At 45.2% G+C, this 20,613-nt stretch overlaps 1 protein-coding gene across 5 annotated transcripts in view; it reads right to left on the minus strand.

Annotated features, from left to right (window-relative positions):
• The window catches only part of Cyfip2 (cytoplasmic FMR1 interacting protein 2), a 129,574-nt gene that overhangs the window by 23,681 nt on the left and 85,280 nt on the right, over positions 1 to 20,613 (minus strand). For all 5 annotated transcript variants that reach the window (XM_027938620.2, XM_027938621.2, XM_071612022.1 and 2 more), the window contains 3 exons: positions 10,497 to 10,640; positions 9,106 to 9,196; positions 7,615 to 7,745 (listed from right to left, as the gene is read on the minus strand). In XM_027938620.2, coding sequence (XP_027794421.1) covers positions 7,615 to 7,745; positions 9,106 to 9,196; positions 10,497 to 10,640 — 366 coding nt within the window. The remainder of the gene's footprint in view (positions 1 to 7,614; positions 7,746 to 9,105; positions 9,197 to 10,496; positions 10,641 to 20,613) is intronic.

A 20,613-nucleotide genomic window follows, 5' to 3' on the forward strand; every position in this document is an offset into this window, starting at 1 on the left:
AAGAAATGAGCTGGGAAAACTGGAGGCTGAAGCACCCCAGCCCAGGATCCCCATTCTGGTGGGAGAGGGGGGATGAGGGCCTGGGCCTACCCAGAGAGCCGCGGCTCTAAACATTTCCTTATATGGATGAACATATTAGTGTGAGTGTTTCCTGCATACTGATGTTAAGCCCCAAGGAGACGGGGCCGGTGGAGCAGGCAAAAAATCAGGCTTCCATCCCCCATGACCCTCCTCTGTGCAGAAAACACCAGCTGCAGTTTCCAGGCCTTCATCTGAGACTCCACTTGCAGGGGAAGGCTTGTCTGAGATGCTCCATCTGTTCCTGCCCATGGGCTTCTCCCTTCTCTGTTGCCCTAGCTGAATGAGGCAGTAATAATCTTACCCTAGTCTGTGTGGGCTGTGTGTGTTCTTTTCCCATCAACCTGTGCCTCCCATGACGAATGCTATACATTACAATGTCTCTCCTCCACCCCTTCCCTCTGTCAAGGGCTCAGAGAATAATTATTTTGGGATCAGAATCATGTCTGATCAGCTGGAAAAGATCTACAGCTAAGAGATGGTGGCCTAGAAAGTGGCTTTCCCTTGGTCCCATGCCAGTGCCAACCAAGGTGAACATTTTCCAAGATGGGACTAGAGGTATAAGGGAATGGTATTTAATAATAATGACCTGTTCTTTCCTTTTGAGTTGCCTGTCAATCTTTCTGACAGCCTTCACTGGAAAACCTTCATCTGGAGCCTGCACTTTTTAGTGGAAGTGATAAGTTTGAAAAGTTGATTTAAATAAATGACCATGTAAATAACAGATCAGTGATCTGAAGAGATGGCAAAAATTGTGACAGGTAAGTCCCAATGCCTAAGCTTGGAATACCAGCCCAAGAAGATCAGGGGTTCTCCACTCTGGTTGTACCTTAAGATCAAGGGCAGAGCTTTCAGAATTCCTGGGTCCACTCCCAGAGACTTTGTTTTCCCTGGCGTGAGATGGGTGTCTGACATCAGGATTTTTAGTTTTCCAGATGTAGATTTTAATGAGTAGCCCAAGTTGACACCATTGTACCACACTACTTTTTTGGAGACATCCGCTGTGTAACTCCACAGAACCAACTCTGTTGTGACCTTAAGCCCTCAGCTTCCAGGCACTCTGTCCATTGGTGTCTCCCCATAGAAAAGGCCCTGCCTGACACAGGCTCTGATTTCTCAGTAGCTCCTGGAAGGCTAATGAAATTAGCAAGGACTGAGTTGGCTTTGGACAATGGTGACTGATAGCCTGTCTCAAGAGGAATGCTGGTGTTTTGAGGATCTCAGGGGTGAGCAGGCACACTTCATTTGGACAAATGAAATGAAATGAAATGCCCTCCCCCTCATTCTTAGTCATTAAGCCCGGTGTGGCCCTCGTAGAGATCATTTCTATCTCCTGCCTGTTTCTCGAGATCAGTCCTTTTATACCGTTTCACTGTGTTGAAGAATACTCAGGCTGCTGGTGTCTAAATGTTTCAGATCAGAAACTTTCATCAGCAAAACTTTGAGCAAACCCATCAACTGACAATTCATTTTTATCAACTCTTGCTGCCACTGTCAGACTGTGAACGAAAGGGTTTGTTGTTGTTTTTGAGTAAAGAGTTAATAGCTATGAGATCACCTTGTCCGCTATCTGTCCACTCCTGGAGGTCCAATCCTCCATGTTGTCAACTTAGGGGGTGGACAGTGAGTAGTTCCATCAGAGATGGGGTGCGTGCTTCCCCTCTGAGCCCATGGGGACTCTTGGGCACGTTCTGCAGAACCAGTGATTCTCAGACCATCTTGCCAGGTCCTGATATGCTGATAAGCCTAGCAGGTTTGTTCTCAAGATTAGGCCATGCCTGGAAAAGTGTCAAGACACTTGAAACCATAAAGCTACCCAAGGGCAAGGAACTAATAGAAGTCCAGCTGTCTCCCTTCCACACAGCCTGGCTATTTTCAATCAATAACATACCCTAGTTCTGGTATTGGGATGGAAGTAGGGTTCACACAGAAAGGCTGAGGGGCACTGTTGAGGGTGCCCACACAAAGAGAGAGAGCATGCTTCTTGGGTAGCCAGGGAGGTTACCCTCAGAAGGGTAGGCAGAATAACTCTGGATCAAGTATAGGTAGGAATGTAGAGTGAGTCTGTGATGGGCGACTGAAAGCAGGCATTTGATTTTTACTTTCCTTGAATTCAATTTATGTACATTTAAGTGTGCAACTATTTCCTTTTAAGGAGGAAAGCAATAAATGTTAATTGTAATAAATTCAAATAGTAATCTAGAATGTGAAGTAAAAAGCAAGAGACCTTTCTCCTGCTCCTGACTCCCTGGGTGCCCCCACAGAGGTAGCCCTTCTTCTGAGCTTGGTGAACATTCCTTTTATGACTAACTTAACAATTAGTTTTATGTGAGAGAAGTTAATATTTATGAAAGGACATAAAAACATCTGGAAAAATAACCTTTGGAAAATGAACAGTGATTACTTTGGTGTGACAATGTGGTTTTAGTTTTCTTTCTGCTTCTCTGGGTTTTCTGTCGAGGAATTTATTTTGATGGTGTAATGAGGACAATAGAACTGGAAAACAGGGACTATAAAGTAGAAGTCAGAGATGGGGGTGGGGGCCAGATGTGGGGCTGGACCAATGCACCAAAGTAATCCATCTAAGAAGCTCAACTACACCTTTCTATACTCCAGTGGGCTTCTTGTCCCAATTCCTGCACTAGGTGTGACTAGGGAAAACTCGATGCCTTCTTGGGGCTTCAGTTTTTCCATCTGCCAGATGTCAAGTTGCACTTGGTAAGTGGTAGGTTTTGTCTTCCAGAGGAATATCAGGCAATACCTGGAGCCATTGCTGGTCAGCACATCTGAGGGGGGAAGCTACTGGCACCTAGTGGTCGAGGTCAGAAATGCTGCTCTACATCCTTCAAGGCAGGACACCCGGTACAACAAAGGATTCTCTGACCCTGGTGTTGGATACCTCCAGGGTAGGTATCTGAAACCTTCCCCAGATCTGGTGTGTGTCTGAATTGGTAAGCTTCAGTGCAGACTCTCCTACCTCCTGGAAAGGAAGTAGTGTTCCCAAATGACTCCTCAGAGTGTTTCTGTGGAATGAGCAACAGGGTCTGAAGACCTGGGCAAGAAACTATGCAGGAATGGCCGTCTGCTTCCCAGAAATTCAGCCTTCTACCACTCACATGTACGAACAGCGCCCTCTCCTGGTAGGTGAGGGCACAAACAGTGAGCTGATGACTAGAAAACGACATAGAATTGAAAACTTGGTGATTCCCTCTTTCCTCTAATGACCACCTTATGATTTCCCAGCCTGAGGTGCCAGAAGAAACACTTGATGTTCATAACGATTTCCTTTAAAAACATGAGACACATAAGCAGATACTTAAATATTGATTAATTTCAGATTAGATCCCACAACTATTAAGAGCCCGCTATGATCAGACCATTTATGGAAACTTGATACACAATCGGCCTAGTACCACCCCTACAGAGGGAGGGAAAGGGGCTTTTCACCAGAAAGAGAGTGAAGTTGGATCTCTGCCTCCATTAAGACCAAAGATCCATTCCAAGTGAATAACAGACTTCAAGTTCTGTTCAGCTTTGAAAGATTAGACTCCGAACTTTCAGAAGACAACATATCTTCATAACTTTGAGGAAGATTTTCTAAGTGCATCACAGGGCACCAACCAGAGATAGATGCCCTAATCTCTGAGAACTATTTCACCAAAAGATAAGCCACATTGATACATTTGCAACACATGCATCTGTAGTGTCTAATGGTTATAAGCCATTAAAGAAAACACAATTTAAAAATGGGCAATGATGTAGAATGGCACTTTACAAAGGAGGGATTCCAAGTGGCCCGTAACATGTGGGAAGGGGCTCAGAATCACTAAAGAAATAAAAAATGTAATGAGATCAAGATTCACCCACCAAAATGGCTAGGATTAAAAAGGTGGACAAATTCAGTTCATGAGGATGTGAAGAAATTTTGGAATGGGAGTATAAATTGATAAAATGAATGTGTAAAGTTGCTTGGTGTAGTACTTACTGGAGCTAATCAAGTTTACCTAATAAAAATAACATGTATTCACCAAAAGATAGCTACAAGAATAGTCATAAGGATACAAAACTAAACAACCCGAATGTTCGTCCACAATAAAATGGATAGTTCAATTAGTATATTCATGCAATGAGAATACTCGGTCATGAAAAGAGAACCATCCACAACTTGAACTGCACAGACATGATGTTGAACAACAGAGGTCAGACAGGAAAGGGAATCATACTGGATATGAGTCCATTCATAAGAAGTTACATGCGAAGGACAGACAACTCATTTTTGGGATATCAGAATCATTTCTTTGGGGGCACTTATGATGCCCTAAAGGAACTATCTACAACAGTGCAAGTGTTTTGTTTATAGACCTGGTGGGTATTACCTGGGCATGTCCCTTGATCCAGCTATTCACTTGAAACTTTATGCCTTTGTATGTTACACTTTAAAAACACCAAAAAATTTTCTCTAATATATACTGAATTTTGAGAAACAAATACATATCTTAATGAAGAAAATATTTGTCTAAGTAGTCTTTTAAATTTCTATTTCCTCTGTCTACATATTAAAGTTATATTAATGTCTCTTATAAAAGGCAAGAAGGTATTTTAGCATATGACCAATATGGAATCCACAAGAGAATAGTGAAAGAAGAAAAAATTACACAAAGGCAGATGTCACAATAGAAAAACGGACAAAAGCCTTCTCACTTACCTTTTTGTACTTTTCAGTACCCTCATTCTTCTAGAGCTAGTACATGTTATTATTTTAAAATTAATTTTAGGTGAAGAGTACATGAACATATTTTCCTTGTTGGAAATGAAGACATTTCAGATAAGGGTAAAGCCCCTGTTGACCTCTAACCCTGGTTTCCTCCCTGACCTGTAGAGAAAATGAGTATGTATTTCCCACATTTCTTCTTGGTGTGGTGTTATTTTGTGGGTTTCATCTTCTATACATGATGTCACAATGTGGCTTGTCTAGGAACTTGCTGGTTTTCCTCTCCACATTTCTTATGCTGATATGTGGAAAGCTATATCGCTTTACTTTTTTTTTTTTTTTCCTGTACTTGGGATTGAACCCAGAGGTGCTTATCCACTGAGCCACATCTCCAACCGTTTTTCTTTTGAGACAGGGTTTCACTAAGTTGCTTAGAGACTCACTAAATTGCTGAGGCTGGCTTTGAACTCATGATCCTCCTGCCTCAGCCTCCCGAGCCACTGAGATTACAGGTATGTGCCACCATGGCCAGCTCACTTTACTCTTTTTAACTGCTTCAGAGTCTTCCAGAAGTATGGACGTTACACTGTTCATACAGCTATTCCTCTATGGATGGCCATCAGTCTTTCTGAATTGTTTTACTATTCTATTTAATAAGAACAATTGATGTCACATCAATATTTAATTCTGGTTTCCTATACTAACAAGTTCCAGAATGTTCAGGCCCCATTTTACTATCAGAAAGCCCAGCCTTTGCTTGATGATTTCCCCAACTTTCAAAGCAGCCAGGGGAACACAGCTTTGGTGAGCCCTGATTCCTGTCCTGGTCACCCCACCCCACCCAGCCGTCTAGGCTGGGATCGCATTGAGAGAGAGAGAGAGAGAGAGAGATATCTCTGCTGCATCCTGTGACTCAGGTGAACTGGGGTTCTCCACAGGGGCTAGGTGCATCTGTGCTGCCGAGGTCCCTTTCCACTGGGAAAGTCTTTGCTCCTGAGTGTCTTGCTCTCCTTGCTAACACATGCAAGTGACCACCCAGACAGGGAGGGGGTAAGCTGAGAAATATTTTCCTTTCCTTGCAGCCCCCATTATTTGCCTGCATCCTGGTGTGAATTGATGTTCTTCCTGAAAGGAGGAGCTGACCCACCCTCCCCACCTCCACATCTCCTGGTACCCCACAGGCCTTGAGCTGTGTTTTCCCTTCTCATCCCTGTGACTTCTGAAGGCTTGGTTGCCATAGCAACCCAGGCCCACTGAACCATGCTAACAACCTGTTATTTAAAGAGAAGCAATTAGCCCTCTCCAGAGTCCATTTAAAGGGGCAACAGAGGAGCAATTATTCCTCACAGAGGAAGAGCAACAGTCCCCATTTCAGAGCCTCAGGGTTGGAGGGAACAGCTGGCACAAGACCCTTGATTGAAGATGAGGACATGGAGGGACGGGGTACGCAGGCTTACCTGCGTCACCCAGACTAGGAGGCCAGGAGCGCTCTCGTGCTCTCTGTCTGCATCTTTCTACCTTTGTTCCTGTCTCCCTCCTTCCCCTGTCCCTCTTGTCCGTGGGCTTGCTGCCTCCATGATGACCACTGGACTGCAAGCTGTCTTGTCCTTCCCCTGCTGTCCAGTTAGTTCTCCCCAAACAGCGCCTTTGAGAGTCGGATCTTCTCCCTGCTCCAGGCGCCTCTCAGCTTTCCGTGGTGGCCAGGAGAGGAGCCCCTCTGCTCAGCTCCTACCTCTGTCCCCTCTGCCTCTGCATTCCAGCTCGCTCTCGGGTCCTCTCTGTTCCCTACAGATATCAAGCTCCATTTTCTCCAAAATTAGAATATCCCTCCCGACACCACCATCAATCCTGATCCTGCTACCCTGCGGTTCCTTCACAGCAAGTGCCAGTGTCTGTGGATGACTTTGTCTTCAGAACAAAGGTGGGAATACTTTGTCTCTTATTCACAGCCACCGTCCATACCCTAGAACTGCACCTGGCAGGAAGCTAGCTCTCACATCTGATGCTGAATGCACTGATGAAGGGATCCTCAGAGCTCCCCGGTGCATCCGGAGGGTTATGCATCCCCACAGCCACATCCTCCATATCCTCCCACTGCTCAGGGCTGACCAGTTCCCCCTCTCCTGGAGGACTGGGCCCACCCCACATGGAGAACAGACAGCATTGGGGAAGAATGTGGAAGACACAGCTCTTGATAAGATAAATCCCATTCACAGATTAGGGCTGGGAGTTCAGACAAACAGCACTGCTACCGATTATTCCATTCTTACTGCATGCATTCTATGAGCATTATCTCTCCTTAGCCTTTAGATAACCCTGCAGGGAAAAATCATGTCACCCATAGCAAAAATGAAGATAATGCAGCATCCTGTCCTCTCAGAATGGAAAAGCGCCCCAGGAAAATTCCTTTGCATTTTCCAGGAGGCCTGCCCAGGAAAGTCCTTCCTCAGCCCCAAGACCACTTCAGGCTCTGTTTTATGTCCCCTCTGGGCCCTGTGCTCATCCCTCATGGCACTCATGATTGTGAACACATCATTTCTATGTCAACCCATAGGGGGTGGGGGACGGGGACTGGCTACCTCTCAGCATAGCATTGGCCCATGGTGGACGGAAAACCAAGATTTGGAGGGTGCCCAGAGGCCCAGGGGCAGCTGGTGAGGGGAAGAGCTCAGGTCTAATTTCAGGGCCACTACTCCATGCAGCTTTCTGATGGTCATAGTCGCCTGAACGTGAAACGAAAGCGCCTACACATACTTCAGCATCTGGTCGCGGCGTTGTCCCTTCTAGCCTGGAGCCGCCATGATTGCTTTGGGCTTGGGACTTACCAGCGCTTGCTCTATGAGGAGGCAGAACAGGATGGCATTGCCCACCTCCCTCAGGCTCTGGAACACGTCTGTTTTGAGCTCTGCGTACTCGATGATGTCCTTCAGCTGGTGGTGGAAGAACTCCAGGATCCCTGGGAGATGAACAGAATGGTCGGTGGGAAGCTGACCCTGTGCAGCCAGGTTTACGGGAAGCACTGACTGAGCGGTAGCCCCAGACCTGACTCTCGGATAACACAAGCTCAAGCCATGGGACCCCTAAGTGAGGGAGCAAGGTGGGATTTCTTGTGGGGTTCAGTATTTGAAAAAGCTCGGGAAGCTGGAACAAAATAAAACACGAACACAAATGGAACAGGTCTTCTGATCTATTTGTCTCCAAAAATTTGCCTGACTTCTTAATAATGACACCAACTAGTATTTATAGGCATTAGATATTGTGGTAGGCATGTTATCTGCAATCCCATCTAGTTTTTTTTTTCCAGATTTTAAGCTACATTACTACTCCTTAATAAGAGTACTTCTCATTTTAATTAGTGCATTATAATGATATATCTGAGCAGGATTCATTGGGATACTTGTGTATGGACATGGCATAATCTGGGAGACTTGATTTCTCAGCACTTCCACAGCCCCCCTTTCCTCCCTCCTTCTTGACCTCCTTGCTATATTCTATTGGTCTCCCTTTTATTTTCGTGAGATCCCTTTTTTTAATTCCCTTTCTCCCCCACCCTCATGAGAGAAAACATTCGACCTTTGACTTTGAGTTATTCCAGTTAGCCTGATGTTCTCCAGTTCTATCCATTGACAAGCAAATGACATCATTTCATTCTTTGTGGCTGAGTAAAACTCCACTGTGTATACACACCACATTTTCTTTTGCAATATCTCATTTACTACTCATAACAATACCATTAGCTAGGCACTGTTACCTGTTTTCAGAGAAGGTAAATAACATACCCACAATCACACAGCAAGTCAGTGTGGTAGCTGGGATTGGACATTAGAGCTTTTGGCTTTATCCCTTTCCTATTGTGAATCACATTACCCAGTACTGGACATGTTGATTTTTTTTTGAAACTAAATTCAGTCTCCATTACCCCCCATTCTCCAGTCCCCAGGTCGAAAGGCAAAAAAAAATATATGTTTGTAACTCGCCCAAGATATGTCACCTGCACCACCATCAGGGCACTAGCCATCTCCACACAGAAAGTCTCTGAGAGAGACAGAGCTCCAGACCATGATCGCCCTTAGGAAGCCTTGGCTATTCATATTTAAATGCTCTCACTGGACAGTGGTGTTGTGAGGCAGGCCCAGCAGACATCATTTACCTCCACCAAGGGAGATTAAGACAAGTTCAAGGCTGCCTGGCTGGGGGCTGTGCTAGGATGCAAAGATCCTGGGTTCCCGGGCAGGTTAGAGATGCAGAGTCCCAGGGGGATGGTCACAGCTCCCACCCCAACATGGGGCGGTTTCCATTATCTTCCCATCACCAACCTGGGGAGCCGTACTCGTGCCGGGGCAGGCGGCATATCTTGGGCATCACCTCGATCAGGGTCTTCACATACTGGAGAATGGTTCCTTGGAGCTGCAGAAGAAGAGTACAGGTGGGTGAGCTAGTCCACTGCTGCTGTGGGCACGGCTGGCCTCAGGGCCAGGCTACTGGGGCACACAAAGGTTGTGCAGAGGTCTGTAGGGCACTGAAGTGTGGGGACAGCCTTATGATCCTCTGTAAGTCAGAAAGGAGCTCTCCTTCCTCTCATGGGCTTACAGACTTGAAAGAGGACACATTTCTAGGCATGGGGTCCTTCCTAGGGTTGGAAATGTTTATGAAATCCAGATGAAGAGCTAAAATGAAATGTGGGCAGGGAACTGTGGCGATTAGGACACATTATCTAATTTAAGCATGGAAAATTCATGGCACGTTCATTCCTCCCACGTCCAGGGCAGACATCTTTAAGCAATTACCTTGTTTTCCTGTTTGACTCTGCATTTAGCAGCCCAGTCTTTAACAACCCACAGCTGCTGCCAAGGAGCGCTAGCAGGTGAATCCTGCTTGCTGTTCCTGACCTGGTTGGTTATACGCTACTTTCTATTTTGTCATCTAATATTTTTAAGAAAGTCTTGTTTGCATGTTCTGGTCTTGCAATGAATGAAGGTATAGATACCCTACTTGGGGCAAATACAGAATGGTGGGAAAGGGACACAGAAATCCCTTGAAGATAGTGCAGTATTGATAAAAGTGCTCAGAAAAAAATGCCCAGGGAGCTGAGCACGGTGGGGCCTGCTTGTAATCCCAGCTGCTCTGGAGGCTGAGGCAGGAGGATTGCGAGTTCAAAGCCAGCCTCAGCAAAAGTGAGGTGCTAAGCAACTCAGTGGTGTTGTGAGATCCTGTCTCTAAATACAATAGAAAATAGGGCTGGGGATGTGGTTGAGTGCCTCTGAGTTTAATCCCCAGTACCACCCCTCCCACAAAAAAGAAAATCTCAAGGGGACAAAGTATGGTGATTGATTAGAGATGTCTGTCATAGGCATAGGAGTGGGAAAAGGCAGCACATGTGTCATGGATTGGCCATGCTCAGATTAACTTAGCACAGCACAGCTGGCTAGCATGAGCAGCCATTAGCAGGCCATGAAGGTCAAAATGAGGACCGCTAAATTGACTCATCCAAACAAGAAATGAATTCAGGGCCTGAAACAGGGAGGTAAATCCATAAGTCAAAAGCTGCTTAGAAATGTGCTTTTAGGAGTCACCAGGAGATGAGGGCCAAGGGAAAAGTGGAGCAACTAGGACTTCTTTTTACAGAACAGATCAAAAAAGAAACCAAGTCTTGATCTTATCCCTCCCACTTGGGCACATCCCAACCTGCCCCGAGTCTTCTCCTTACCAAACTCTTGACGATTTTCAGCAGTTCCTCCATAACCACGGCGATGCCCTGGTAACCCAGGAGTCTACAGATGGTCTTGAAGTGAGGAGGCCCCACGAAGTTCCTATAAGAGCTGTAGATGTGGCTGTAGGCGATGTTGAGGGGCTGGAAAACAGAGGTGGGGCAAAGTAAGAGACCAAGCACTGAACATCCGGGTCCTGACCCGAGTCCTGGCAGGAGACGTTGGGGACTTGGCCTCATCGGGGCTCTCACTGGGGACCCCATGAGTACATTTGAAGATGTTGGACAAGGAGAGAGGTGTGGTCAGTGATGTTCAAAGGCCACTAGATAGACCAGCTGTTCCCACGCTAGAGAGGGAAAAGGGCTTCCGAGCAAATAATCTGTTTCATGGGGACTCACGTTACCCACAACTGTCCACACAGAAACCAGGACTTTGCCAAATGGAGCCGTGGGACAGGGTAAAATGGCTTATTTTCTTTCTCTAGAGGCTTTTGGGTACTAGAAATCATCTGAAAGAACCATGTGAAAGCTGAGAAGCTAATTCAGCATCGTCTTCTACTGTTGGTTGTTTTCTTCTAGGACACCACGGGGTCCTGGGAATGGGCAGGCCCGGGAGGCAGGAGGCAGCTTCTGAGTGCCTGGGAAAACAGCTCGGGCCATGTGCGTCTTAGTTTCTTATTCTATGAAATGTTAGGGGGTTGGTTTAAATTAGTGATTTCACAACTTTCAAGGACACAGTCCAAAGGGAAAATGCCATACAAGCTCATCTGTGAAACAGGCAGAGTAAAGCTGCTCTGGTTGGGAACCCAGAGCCAAGACCACTGTCTGGCTGTCACCATCATCCTCAAGACCCCATGAGACACCCCTGGCTGAGGACAGATGACCCAAACAGCAGGCCCTCCAATGGTCTCATTTGGTTGGTGAGGCCATACAAGTTACAAATGACTCTAAGGCTCATTTTTGAAATGCTGCTATATATGGACTAGCTCATGCCAGGCTCTGTGAGGCCCTTCATGTGCATTTTCATCTAATCCACACAACAAACATATGCAGTGTATGCCATTCTTAGCCCCATTTCACAGATGAGGAAACTGAGGCTCAGGTTGGTCAGTACCCTGCTCAAGATCACACAGTTGGTAGATAACCAAGCCTTGGTCTGAACCAGGTATGGCTGATTCCAAAGTCCATCCTCTTACCTCTCCCCATAAGGGTATACTCTTGAACTTGAATTCTTTTATAAACCATGCTCAGTTTTTTTTTTTTTTTTTTTGATAAGCCTTCAATATTGTTTTCCTTCCTGGAATTATAAACATCTTGAGCATGACCATACAAATATGAGAAGACCACATCGCTATTCCATTAGCTGAAATTCTACTGGTTGGCTAATTAGAAATTCCACTTGAATTAAACTCTGATGATGCTTCTGGAAGACTCTCAATTCCCTGTGGAACCACTGAGGGAGGATGTAATTACACGTTCATCCTAAATTTTGAGTTAAGTATGTTTTGCTGTGTACAAATTATCTTAAACTTTACAAAACAATCATCACGACTCTAGGATCCTTTTATTATAGGATACACCAAGAGTACAATTAGAGTTCCCACTAATAATGAGGATTCATGACAGATTAGAGCACCCACCCACTCACCGAGTTGAAGAACTGTGTTTGGTAAGCCTGTGCCTATCTATGGGTAGGTTTGGAATGCAAGCAAGAGTGGGAGGGATCTACTTGACGTAGTTTCTAGATGTATGGGCCAGGGGTGGTTTATGTAAAGGGAACTAGAACTGACTCCAGTCTGATGTTCACTGAAGTTCATTCATGTTCAGCAAATCCTGCGAGTGTATGAATCGTGGAGTCTGAGCCAACCCCGGGCCAAGCCAGGCCAGGCCAGGCCATTTTCTACATATGGAACAAACCTGTTTTAGAGCCTCTATAAACAGGCCACCTTAGTGAACAGGGCTGAGACTAGGGTGAGGTATGTGAGGCATCTAGGGCAAATGCCAAACCAACCACAGGGGGTGGACATGGACCAGGAGGGGTGAAAGTCAAGGTCTGCAACTTGATTGGCTTGTTGACCACCCAGATGCACATATTTGTTAACACTTATGATCTTCTCCGTACACTTATGATCTTCTATGTACTCGTATGTTTGTGTCCCTACAAAATCTATGCTTTGAGATCCCACCCCCCATGGGACGGTATTAAGAGGAGGGGCCTTTGGGCCATGGTTTAGTCCCAACGGTGGAGACTTCCTAGTGGAATTTGTGTACTCAAATCAGGAAAGTTTGCTCCCTCTTTCTGCTCTGTCACATGAGGACATGACATGGAGATGGCCATCTGCAAACCAGACCTCTGATCTGTCGGCCCTTGATCTTAGACTTGCTATTTAAGTAGCCTGGTCTCTGGCACTCTTGTTACAGCAGCCTGCACTGACAAAGACAGTACATTTTACTATATATGGTTATGCCCCAATAGGAAAGTAAATGTCAAAACCCTGCTGGCTTGTGCCAGCTTCCTAACCTTTTCAAAGATCAAAATGCAGAACCCTTGCTTTGAACTTTCTCCTGAAGAGGGCCGTGTGCATGGCACCAGGGGACAATGCCTCAGCTTACTCTGTGACCTTAGGGGGACTGACAGCTGTTCACTGCCCTGACAGCCTTCTCATTCCCACCCACACCCAAGACAGGATTCTCCTCTGAACCCAGGAAAGCACATTTGTCCCCTTTTCAAAAGTCCTATGAAAGGAACTTTTGAATAGCAGGGAGCTTTAAAATGTATATTCCTGGTGGGGACAAAAGGCGATCAGATCAGATACATATTTTATATATATATATATATATATATATATATATATATATATATATATATATATATATATATATTTTTTTTTTTTTTTTTGTCTGACGACTTCTTTCCTTACTTTGTCAGAGTACCAAGGATGGTCTCTAAGGTGGGCACAGCTACAACTGACTTCAAACCCCAGGTCCCTCATTTACAAGCTGGATGCTTTTGGGAAAATTACTTCACCCTCCAGCCTTGGTACCCTGCAACTCCCCTCCAAAAAAGATGATGATACCAGAGCCACTAGGGCTCCTGGAAGTTTAATTGATACATAAAGCAGGGAGCATGCCATTTGACACACTGGAAGCACTCATGGAAATAATAGCCATTAACGTTACTTTATCTGATAACTTGGTAAGTAAGTTCTGGCTACAGCTATGATTCTCTGAACTTGGAGAGGACATTGCCTATGTGGGGTATAAATTCATGCCGCACAGTGTGTGACCCACAAGGAGATATGCCAGGACACGCCTGCCCCAGTACAGACATTGCTCAATGTTCAAGGCTTCATAACAGAGCTGTCCTATCACTCCCTTCTGAGGCCCAAGCTCTACGGGGCTCTTCCTGGATGCTCATCCTTCTTAGCAGTCTCCTAAGTCCTCACCCTCACCGGAGGACCTTCTAGAACCAAGTTTCCCTTTGTACTTCCCAGCAAACAGAAATGAACGTATGCTCTGATATCTGGAAATTGTTCAGTAGACCTTCTCAGGTGTAGGCAGAGGCGAAGAATTTTGGAATTGTTTTACCATACAAGTGTTTTAAAAATGCCCTCCCCACCTCCTGACCCTCTTAGTGGACTTCTGGTTGGAGTTTCTATGTTAGTCTTTGATTCTGGTCTTGAACTTCAGGCCTCCGTTGATGGCCAAGCTCTATGTCATGTAGGAATAGCCAGTATGAAATGTACAGAATTCGAATCCTCTAAATGAACAAGCTGCCCCCACCCCCACGCCCCCACGCCCCCAAAGACACCATATTCATGCAAGAAAAAGCACGCGCATGCTGAGAACTACATGCACACACACCCCCGGAGGGCACCCATCTGACCTGCTGACTCAATAGGAGGCTGGGACCTATTGAGAAAATGTGGGAATAAGGGAGCCTGGGCATTTTCTGGGGTTTGGCAAAGAAAAACAGGAATGCAACAAGTCTTGAGACATTGGACGCTTGCCACTCATCTCGCACGCTGAACCAATTCTGTTCACCGACTCATGTTACAACCACTTGGCCCAATGGGAAACTAATTACATATCCTAACTGTGCAGGCTGGCTCACTTAGAGCTGAACTTGTTAAAATCCACACTACACAAAATAGATCAGTTTATGAGGCTTCCAAAAACAACAACAACAACAAAAAAAACCCCAATCCTGATTCAGGAATTAGAATCATGTTATTACTGAGACACAGATTACATTTTCTGGAAAAGCAAGAGAAAAAAATATATGAAGAGTTTGATCTTTGGATTGTAGGCACTGTGTAGAATGGCTTTTAAAAAACTGTGGATAAAATGTACATACTGTTCACCATTTTAACCATTTTAAAGTCTGATGTGTGGACTTTTGATTGTAATGCCTGCATCTCTCACCAGATGGTAAACACGGCCAGACACTCCAAACAACAAGGCCTATTTGGCAAACTAAATTTGTAAGCAATTTGCATCTCTGCTCTCTGGAATCACAATTGTTGTTTTCAGAGATCCCAAGAGGAATTAAAACTGTTTCTAATTTCCTGTTTTTGTTACAATTTGTCTAATGAATGCCATCAGCCCACATACACAGCCTCTTAATTCAGGTTGGAAAGTGGCAGCTGAACTCTAAAATCATTTCAGGTAAATGCAGATGGGGTAAATGAATAACTCAGTTACACGGCCTGTGAGGAAGATGGTCCAAAGGACTGATCAGTCCAGTTAGAGGTTCAAATCCATTGCTAGGGCTTGGGTAAGATGGCTGATGCTACTGGCTGCTCCTTCTAGATATCTGCTGAGCTCCAGGGCTGGATCTCCAACATCCGGGTTCCTTCAGGATAGTCTCTGCTCAGGTTGAAAAACCCAAGGGAGTTGCTATAGAAATCTCAGGAAATGATGCTCCTTTCTTCTTAAGCTTTGGAAAGGGCAGGAGGAAGAACAGGAGCCAAGCCTTCCACATTAGAGCTGCCATTCTGCGATATTTAGGTGCTAAAACCTTTTGAGGAAAACCAGTGTCATCACTTTTCTTCATAATTGGTACCCATGTGATGACACACAGTGATTCCTTCATGACCCCCAGTTAGTTTTCCGTGGCAGCTCTAACAGAGTACCACAACCCTGGTGGCTTGACATAATAGAGACTTGATTCTCTGGAAGTCATGGATCCAAAATCGGTATCACTGGGCCTAACTAAATTAAGAGTTTATGAGGTCACATTCCTTCTAGAGCCCTCCAGGGGGAGAATCTGCTCCTTGCCTTGTCCAGTTACTGGTGGCTGCCCGCATTCTGGCTTGTGACTGCATTATTCCATTTTCAAATCCACCTTCTCGGCTTATGTGTATACTTCTGTCTCGTAAGGTCATTTGTGGTGCATTTATGGCCCACCATTATAATCCAGGACCATCTTCCCAGTCAAGATCCTTCACTTAATCATATCCACAAAGATGCTTTTCCAAAGAAGGCTGTATTCACAGGTTCCAGGGTTAGGACCTGCGATATGTGGGGCTGTTAGCAGCCTACTGGCTGATCATACCCATTCAGCAGAGCAAGAATCCCAAGCCCAAGCAAAAGGAAATGACTTGCCCAAGGTGCAACATAAGATGCTCTTCTGCCACACACAGGTTGCCAGGGAAACAAATGCTTCTGGACTGGTGGGGAAGGAACACTGTGGAGCCTGGGAATGGCACTGGGCAGACACAGGGAGAGATGGTGGCAGGGAAGTGGGTGGCACCGTAGGCGTCACCAGGGTGAGGGGAGATCCCTGGGTCAGCCCAGGTGGGAAGGGCTGACATCCAGGTAGTGGCCCTGTTGAGATGTACCCTGCTCTCTGCTGCAAAGAACTGGTCCCGGCTCTGGGGACTGACTTTAATGGGGATCTTATACAAAAGGAGGATGAATTTCCCTGAGCTCAAATTGTGGCCTGGACAGAGGTATTGTTACCTAGTGGTGACCATGCTAAAAATAGATCACAGCCACAATTTCTAAGGGCCAACAATTTACTAAGAAATGATTAAAATTGAGGGATCTGGAACTGGGATTGTGGCTCAGTGATAGAGCGCTTGCCTAGCATGCGTGAGGCACTGGGTTGGTTACCTGTCACCACATAAAAATACACAAATAAAATAAAGGTATTGTGTCCATCTACAACCCCAAAAAATCTTTAAAAAAATATTTAGGGCTGGGGTTGCAGCTCAGCATGCGTGAGGCACTGGGTTTGATCCTCAGCACCACGTAAAAATGAAATAAAGATATTGTGTCCACCTCCAACTAAAAAATAAATATTAAAAAAAACTATAAAAATTGAATGATCTATGCCACAATTTATATCACTTGGAAAGCAATTTTGTGATATTACACAATATTTAATTGAATATTTTTAAAGTTTGGTCCACATATTAATTTTAATTACTGAACCAGTTGCTAAATTTTCTAAATTTTTTACTTAATTTTTTTTTGTGTGTGTGTATGTGTGTGTGTGGTACTAGGGACTGAACTCTTACTTAAAAAAAAAAATTAAATTATCACCCCTAAGTGACAGAGCTCTTAAGCAACTCCAAAAGTACATTTCATTTGCACTCCAAAGCACAAGATGTTCAGAAGAGGAAACACTTCCTGCCCATTTCTCCAAATGAGCTGATGTTGTGCTTGCCTCTGTCAGCTACAGGCAAGTGGCTAGATGTTCTGTCTTTGTGCTTTGCTGGGTGTCACTATTAGCCTTTGGAAAGAGACACACTGTCTGTGCTACAGCATATTTAGGACAGGCCCCTGGGAAGACAGAATGCTATGGGAAGGCCACAGAGCAACTGCAGGACCAAGAACCCTGGGCAGCAGCGCATGGGGGTGCACACCTGTAATCCCAGCAACTCGGGAGGCCAAGACAGGAGGATTGCAAGTTTGAGGCCAGTCTTAGCAATGTAGCAAGACCCTGTCTTAAAAAAAAAAAATAGGAAGAGCTGGGATGTAGCCCAGTGGTAGTGCATCCCTGGGTTCAATCCCCAGTACCACAACATAATAATATGATAAAGTAAAACAGAATAAAAAGAACACTGTACAGGCAGAGACCATGTCTCTCATGTCTTCCATGTTGGGCAGCTAGGTGGCTAACCAGGCAGCTCTTCCTAACTTTGTGGTTATCACTGAGGTGACTCAATAGGGGAACTTCTTGGATCCTTTGGCCAAGAACCAAGAAGAGAGAAGCTTTGTATTTTGTTTTTAATGGACACGTAGTCATTATACACACTTCTGGAGTATAGTATGCCATTTCATTACATGAATACAATGTGTAATGAAAAGGTCATGGTGATTAGCACATCCATAATGTCAGGCATGTATCATTTTTTTGTGTTGGGGACATTCAAAATCCTCTCCACTGGCTACTTTGAAATACTTCATTGTCAACCACAGTTATCCTACTGTGCTATAGAACCTCAGAAGTTATTCCTCCTATTCAATTGCACCCTGTGCCCATTAACCATCCCTCCCACCCGCCTCCCCTACATGCTTCCTAGGCTCTCGTAACACTAGTCTATACTCCTCTTCAAAATCAACCTTTTAACATCCACATATATGAAAACACACACACACACACACACACACACACTCCCTCTGGGGCATATTATAGAGAGGCACAGACAAAAAACAAAACAAACAAACAAACAAAAAAAACCCTTTTAAAAACACATAATTTGTGTAAAACTGTCCAGGTCTAAACCTATCTGAGCTCCTCTCCTTCCTCTATCTCAGACGTTTTCTGGTCTCCTCCACAGAATGGCGCCAAGGTACTCTCCTAAGGTTGAGGGCAGCAGGAAAGGTTGGAATCTCAGAGGCGGATATACCTTTGTGAGGAATGGAAAAGGGCAGCTAGGAGACCTGGAAAGAGAGGACCACTGGAGAACCATCCAGTCCAGGAATGGTACAGAGTCTCCATCCGTGATGTCCAGTGCAGTTGATTGATAGGTAAGCAACTGTGATGGGAACTGTGCCTCTGAGCCCAGTCAGGAGTACGGACTAGATGCCTTGGGTTTCTGCAGCCAATTAGCACAAACTTGGTGGGATAAAATGACAGAAATTTATTCTCTCACTGATCTAGAGACCAGAAGCCTGCAATCAAAGGTTGACAGGGCCACGTTCCCTCTAAAGTCTCTGGGGAGAAGTCTTCCCTGCCTCTTCCAGAGTCTGGTGGCTCCTAGTTTCCCTTGATTCTAGTAGCATCGTTCCAATCTCTACCTCTCTCTTCACAGGGCCTGTTCCCTTTGTGTGTCTCTCTGTGTGAATCTTTCTTTTCTCTAAAGATTGCAGCCAGCCCTGAATCCAGGATGATTTCACCTTGAGATTCTTGATTAATCATATCCACAAAGACTCCCAATTCTACATAAGGTCATATGCTGAGGATTTGGATAGATATGCGTTTTGAGGGGACACTAATCAACCCTCTGCAAGTGCTGGGATGGCTGGGAAAGCTTGAGAAGGGTTCTGAACTGGCTACGAATAGTTCTCACACCTTCTATCTGCCACTCAGATGTAGCCCAATGCCTTACATATGTCGGAACTGGGACTCGGGCAATTAAAGGGCTCGACCAGGACCATGTAACTAGGCAAGGTCACAGGACACAAAAATAAAGAAAGAACATTTTAAGATGCAGGAGGTGGGTGTGGGGGTAGAGGATGAGGATGGATTTACTGTTAGTTGTAAATTAACTGAGAAGATCATCTTTGCATTTAAAACCATTATCCAGAGAGGATCTAGATGGGGCAAGAAAATAATCACTAGTCAACGAGAGAGAAAACTTGGAAGAATTAGTGCATCCTCGAGATCGTTTGCAGGGTTTTTTTTTTTTTTTTTTCCTTTTTGGCCAAAGGAATGAGAGCTTCTCTCAATGGGCAAAAGCCTCTCCAGACTGGTCCCTGAAAGCATCGTGCGTAGAAGCCTGCTGGTTGCCATGGTGAATGATGCTGATGTGAAGAAATGAATAATGTGAGCATCGGGGGCGACAGTGGGATTACTCAGTGGTGAGAGAGACATCAAGGAGAGCCCAGGGCGGAGGAGGGAGAAGGCACCATTCTCTGGGCTTTGGTCCACGCTGCCTCGGAGGGTAAAGCTCTAACCAGACACACTGCAAGCATCAGGTAAGAGATGTAGCTAGCTCGACTTGGAAATGGAGACGGCTTTTCCTTTCACTCTCTGTTTGGAGAGAGGCCAGGTGATGGTAAAGAACAGCTAAAAATAGGGGAGAATTTGGAAACAGAGCTGAGGAAGTAAAAGAAATAAGAGAGATGGATTTGGTCCTAAAGGCTGAAGATGCTGATAGCATCCTGACAGAAAGAGCTTAAAAATGTCTGCTGTAGGGAAGTCAGGCTGTAAAACCAGCCAGCGGCAGACAGGAGGCAAATGGAAGAAAAAGATTCATGCGTGACAAGAGCAGAGCGGGATTCCTGATCACTCCTGATGGAAGGGTTCTGCAGAGGCCATTGATATGTTTTACAGGGAATGAATTAAGCTGTATTCATTATGGCTGGAAGTGTGTTTGTAGCATGTGTAGGATGCTGGGGGTGTGGGGGGAGGATAAATGTGTACGAGGAAACCACAGAGGGAGTGCAGACCTTCACTCTCCTTCCAGACAACCGTCCCCAGGAGGATCTGAGCACACCTGTCTCATTCCTTTCTGGCCCTATTTAGGGAGAGGAAATTTCCAGCCAAAGGGAAAGGAACTATTCCCCTTCCTGAGTACTTTAGTTCACTGCCATCTTTAGAGAAGAAAATCAAGAATTGAAAAATTACACTTTGTAATTTATCTTTCTGTAGCTCAACTCCCCTGGAAACCTGGGCACAAGCCATGAGGTTGGGGGGAGGCCGAGCAGAGAGAAGGGCTGGTTTGGCTCAATATCTGATTCGGGTTAAAAATCTGATTGACTGATTTTTACTATGTCATTGCAGTCTGAAATGAAACCTGTGTTGTGTGGGAGAGGAGGGGCAGAGTGACATGTTTACCAGAGCATACAGAGGTTGACCACAGCTGACTCTATGTTTCACCAGGGGAAACTCAGTGGAGGGCAACTCTATCTTTCAGAATTAAAGAGAAACCAAAAGATGGCT

This window comes from Marmota flaviventris, chromosome 5 (genome assembly GCF_047511675.1).
Source record: "Marmota flaviventris isolate mMarFla1 chromosome 5, mMarFla1.hap1, whole genome shotgun sequence".
NCBI classification, from domain to species: domain Eukaryota; kingdom Metazoa; phylum Chordata; class Mammalia; order Rodentia; family Sciuridae; genus Marmota; species Marmota flaviventris.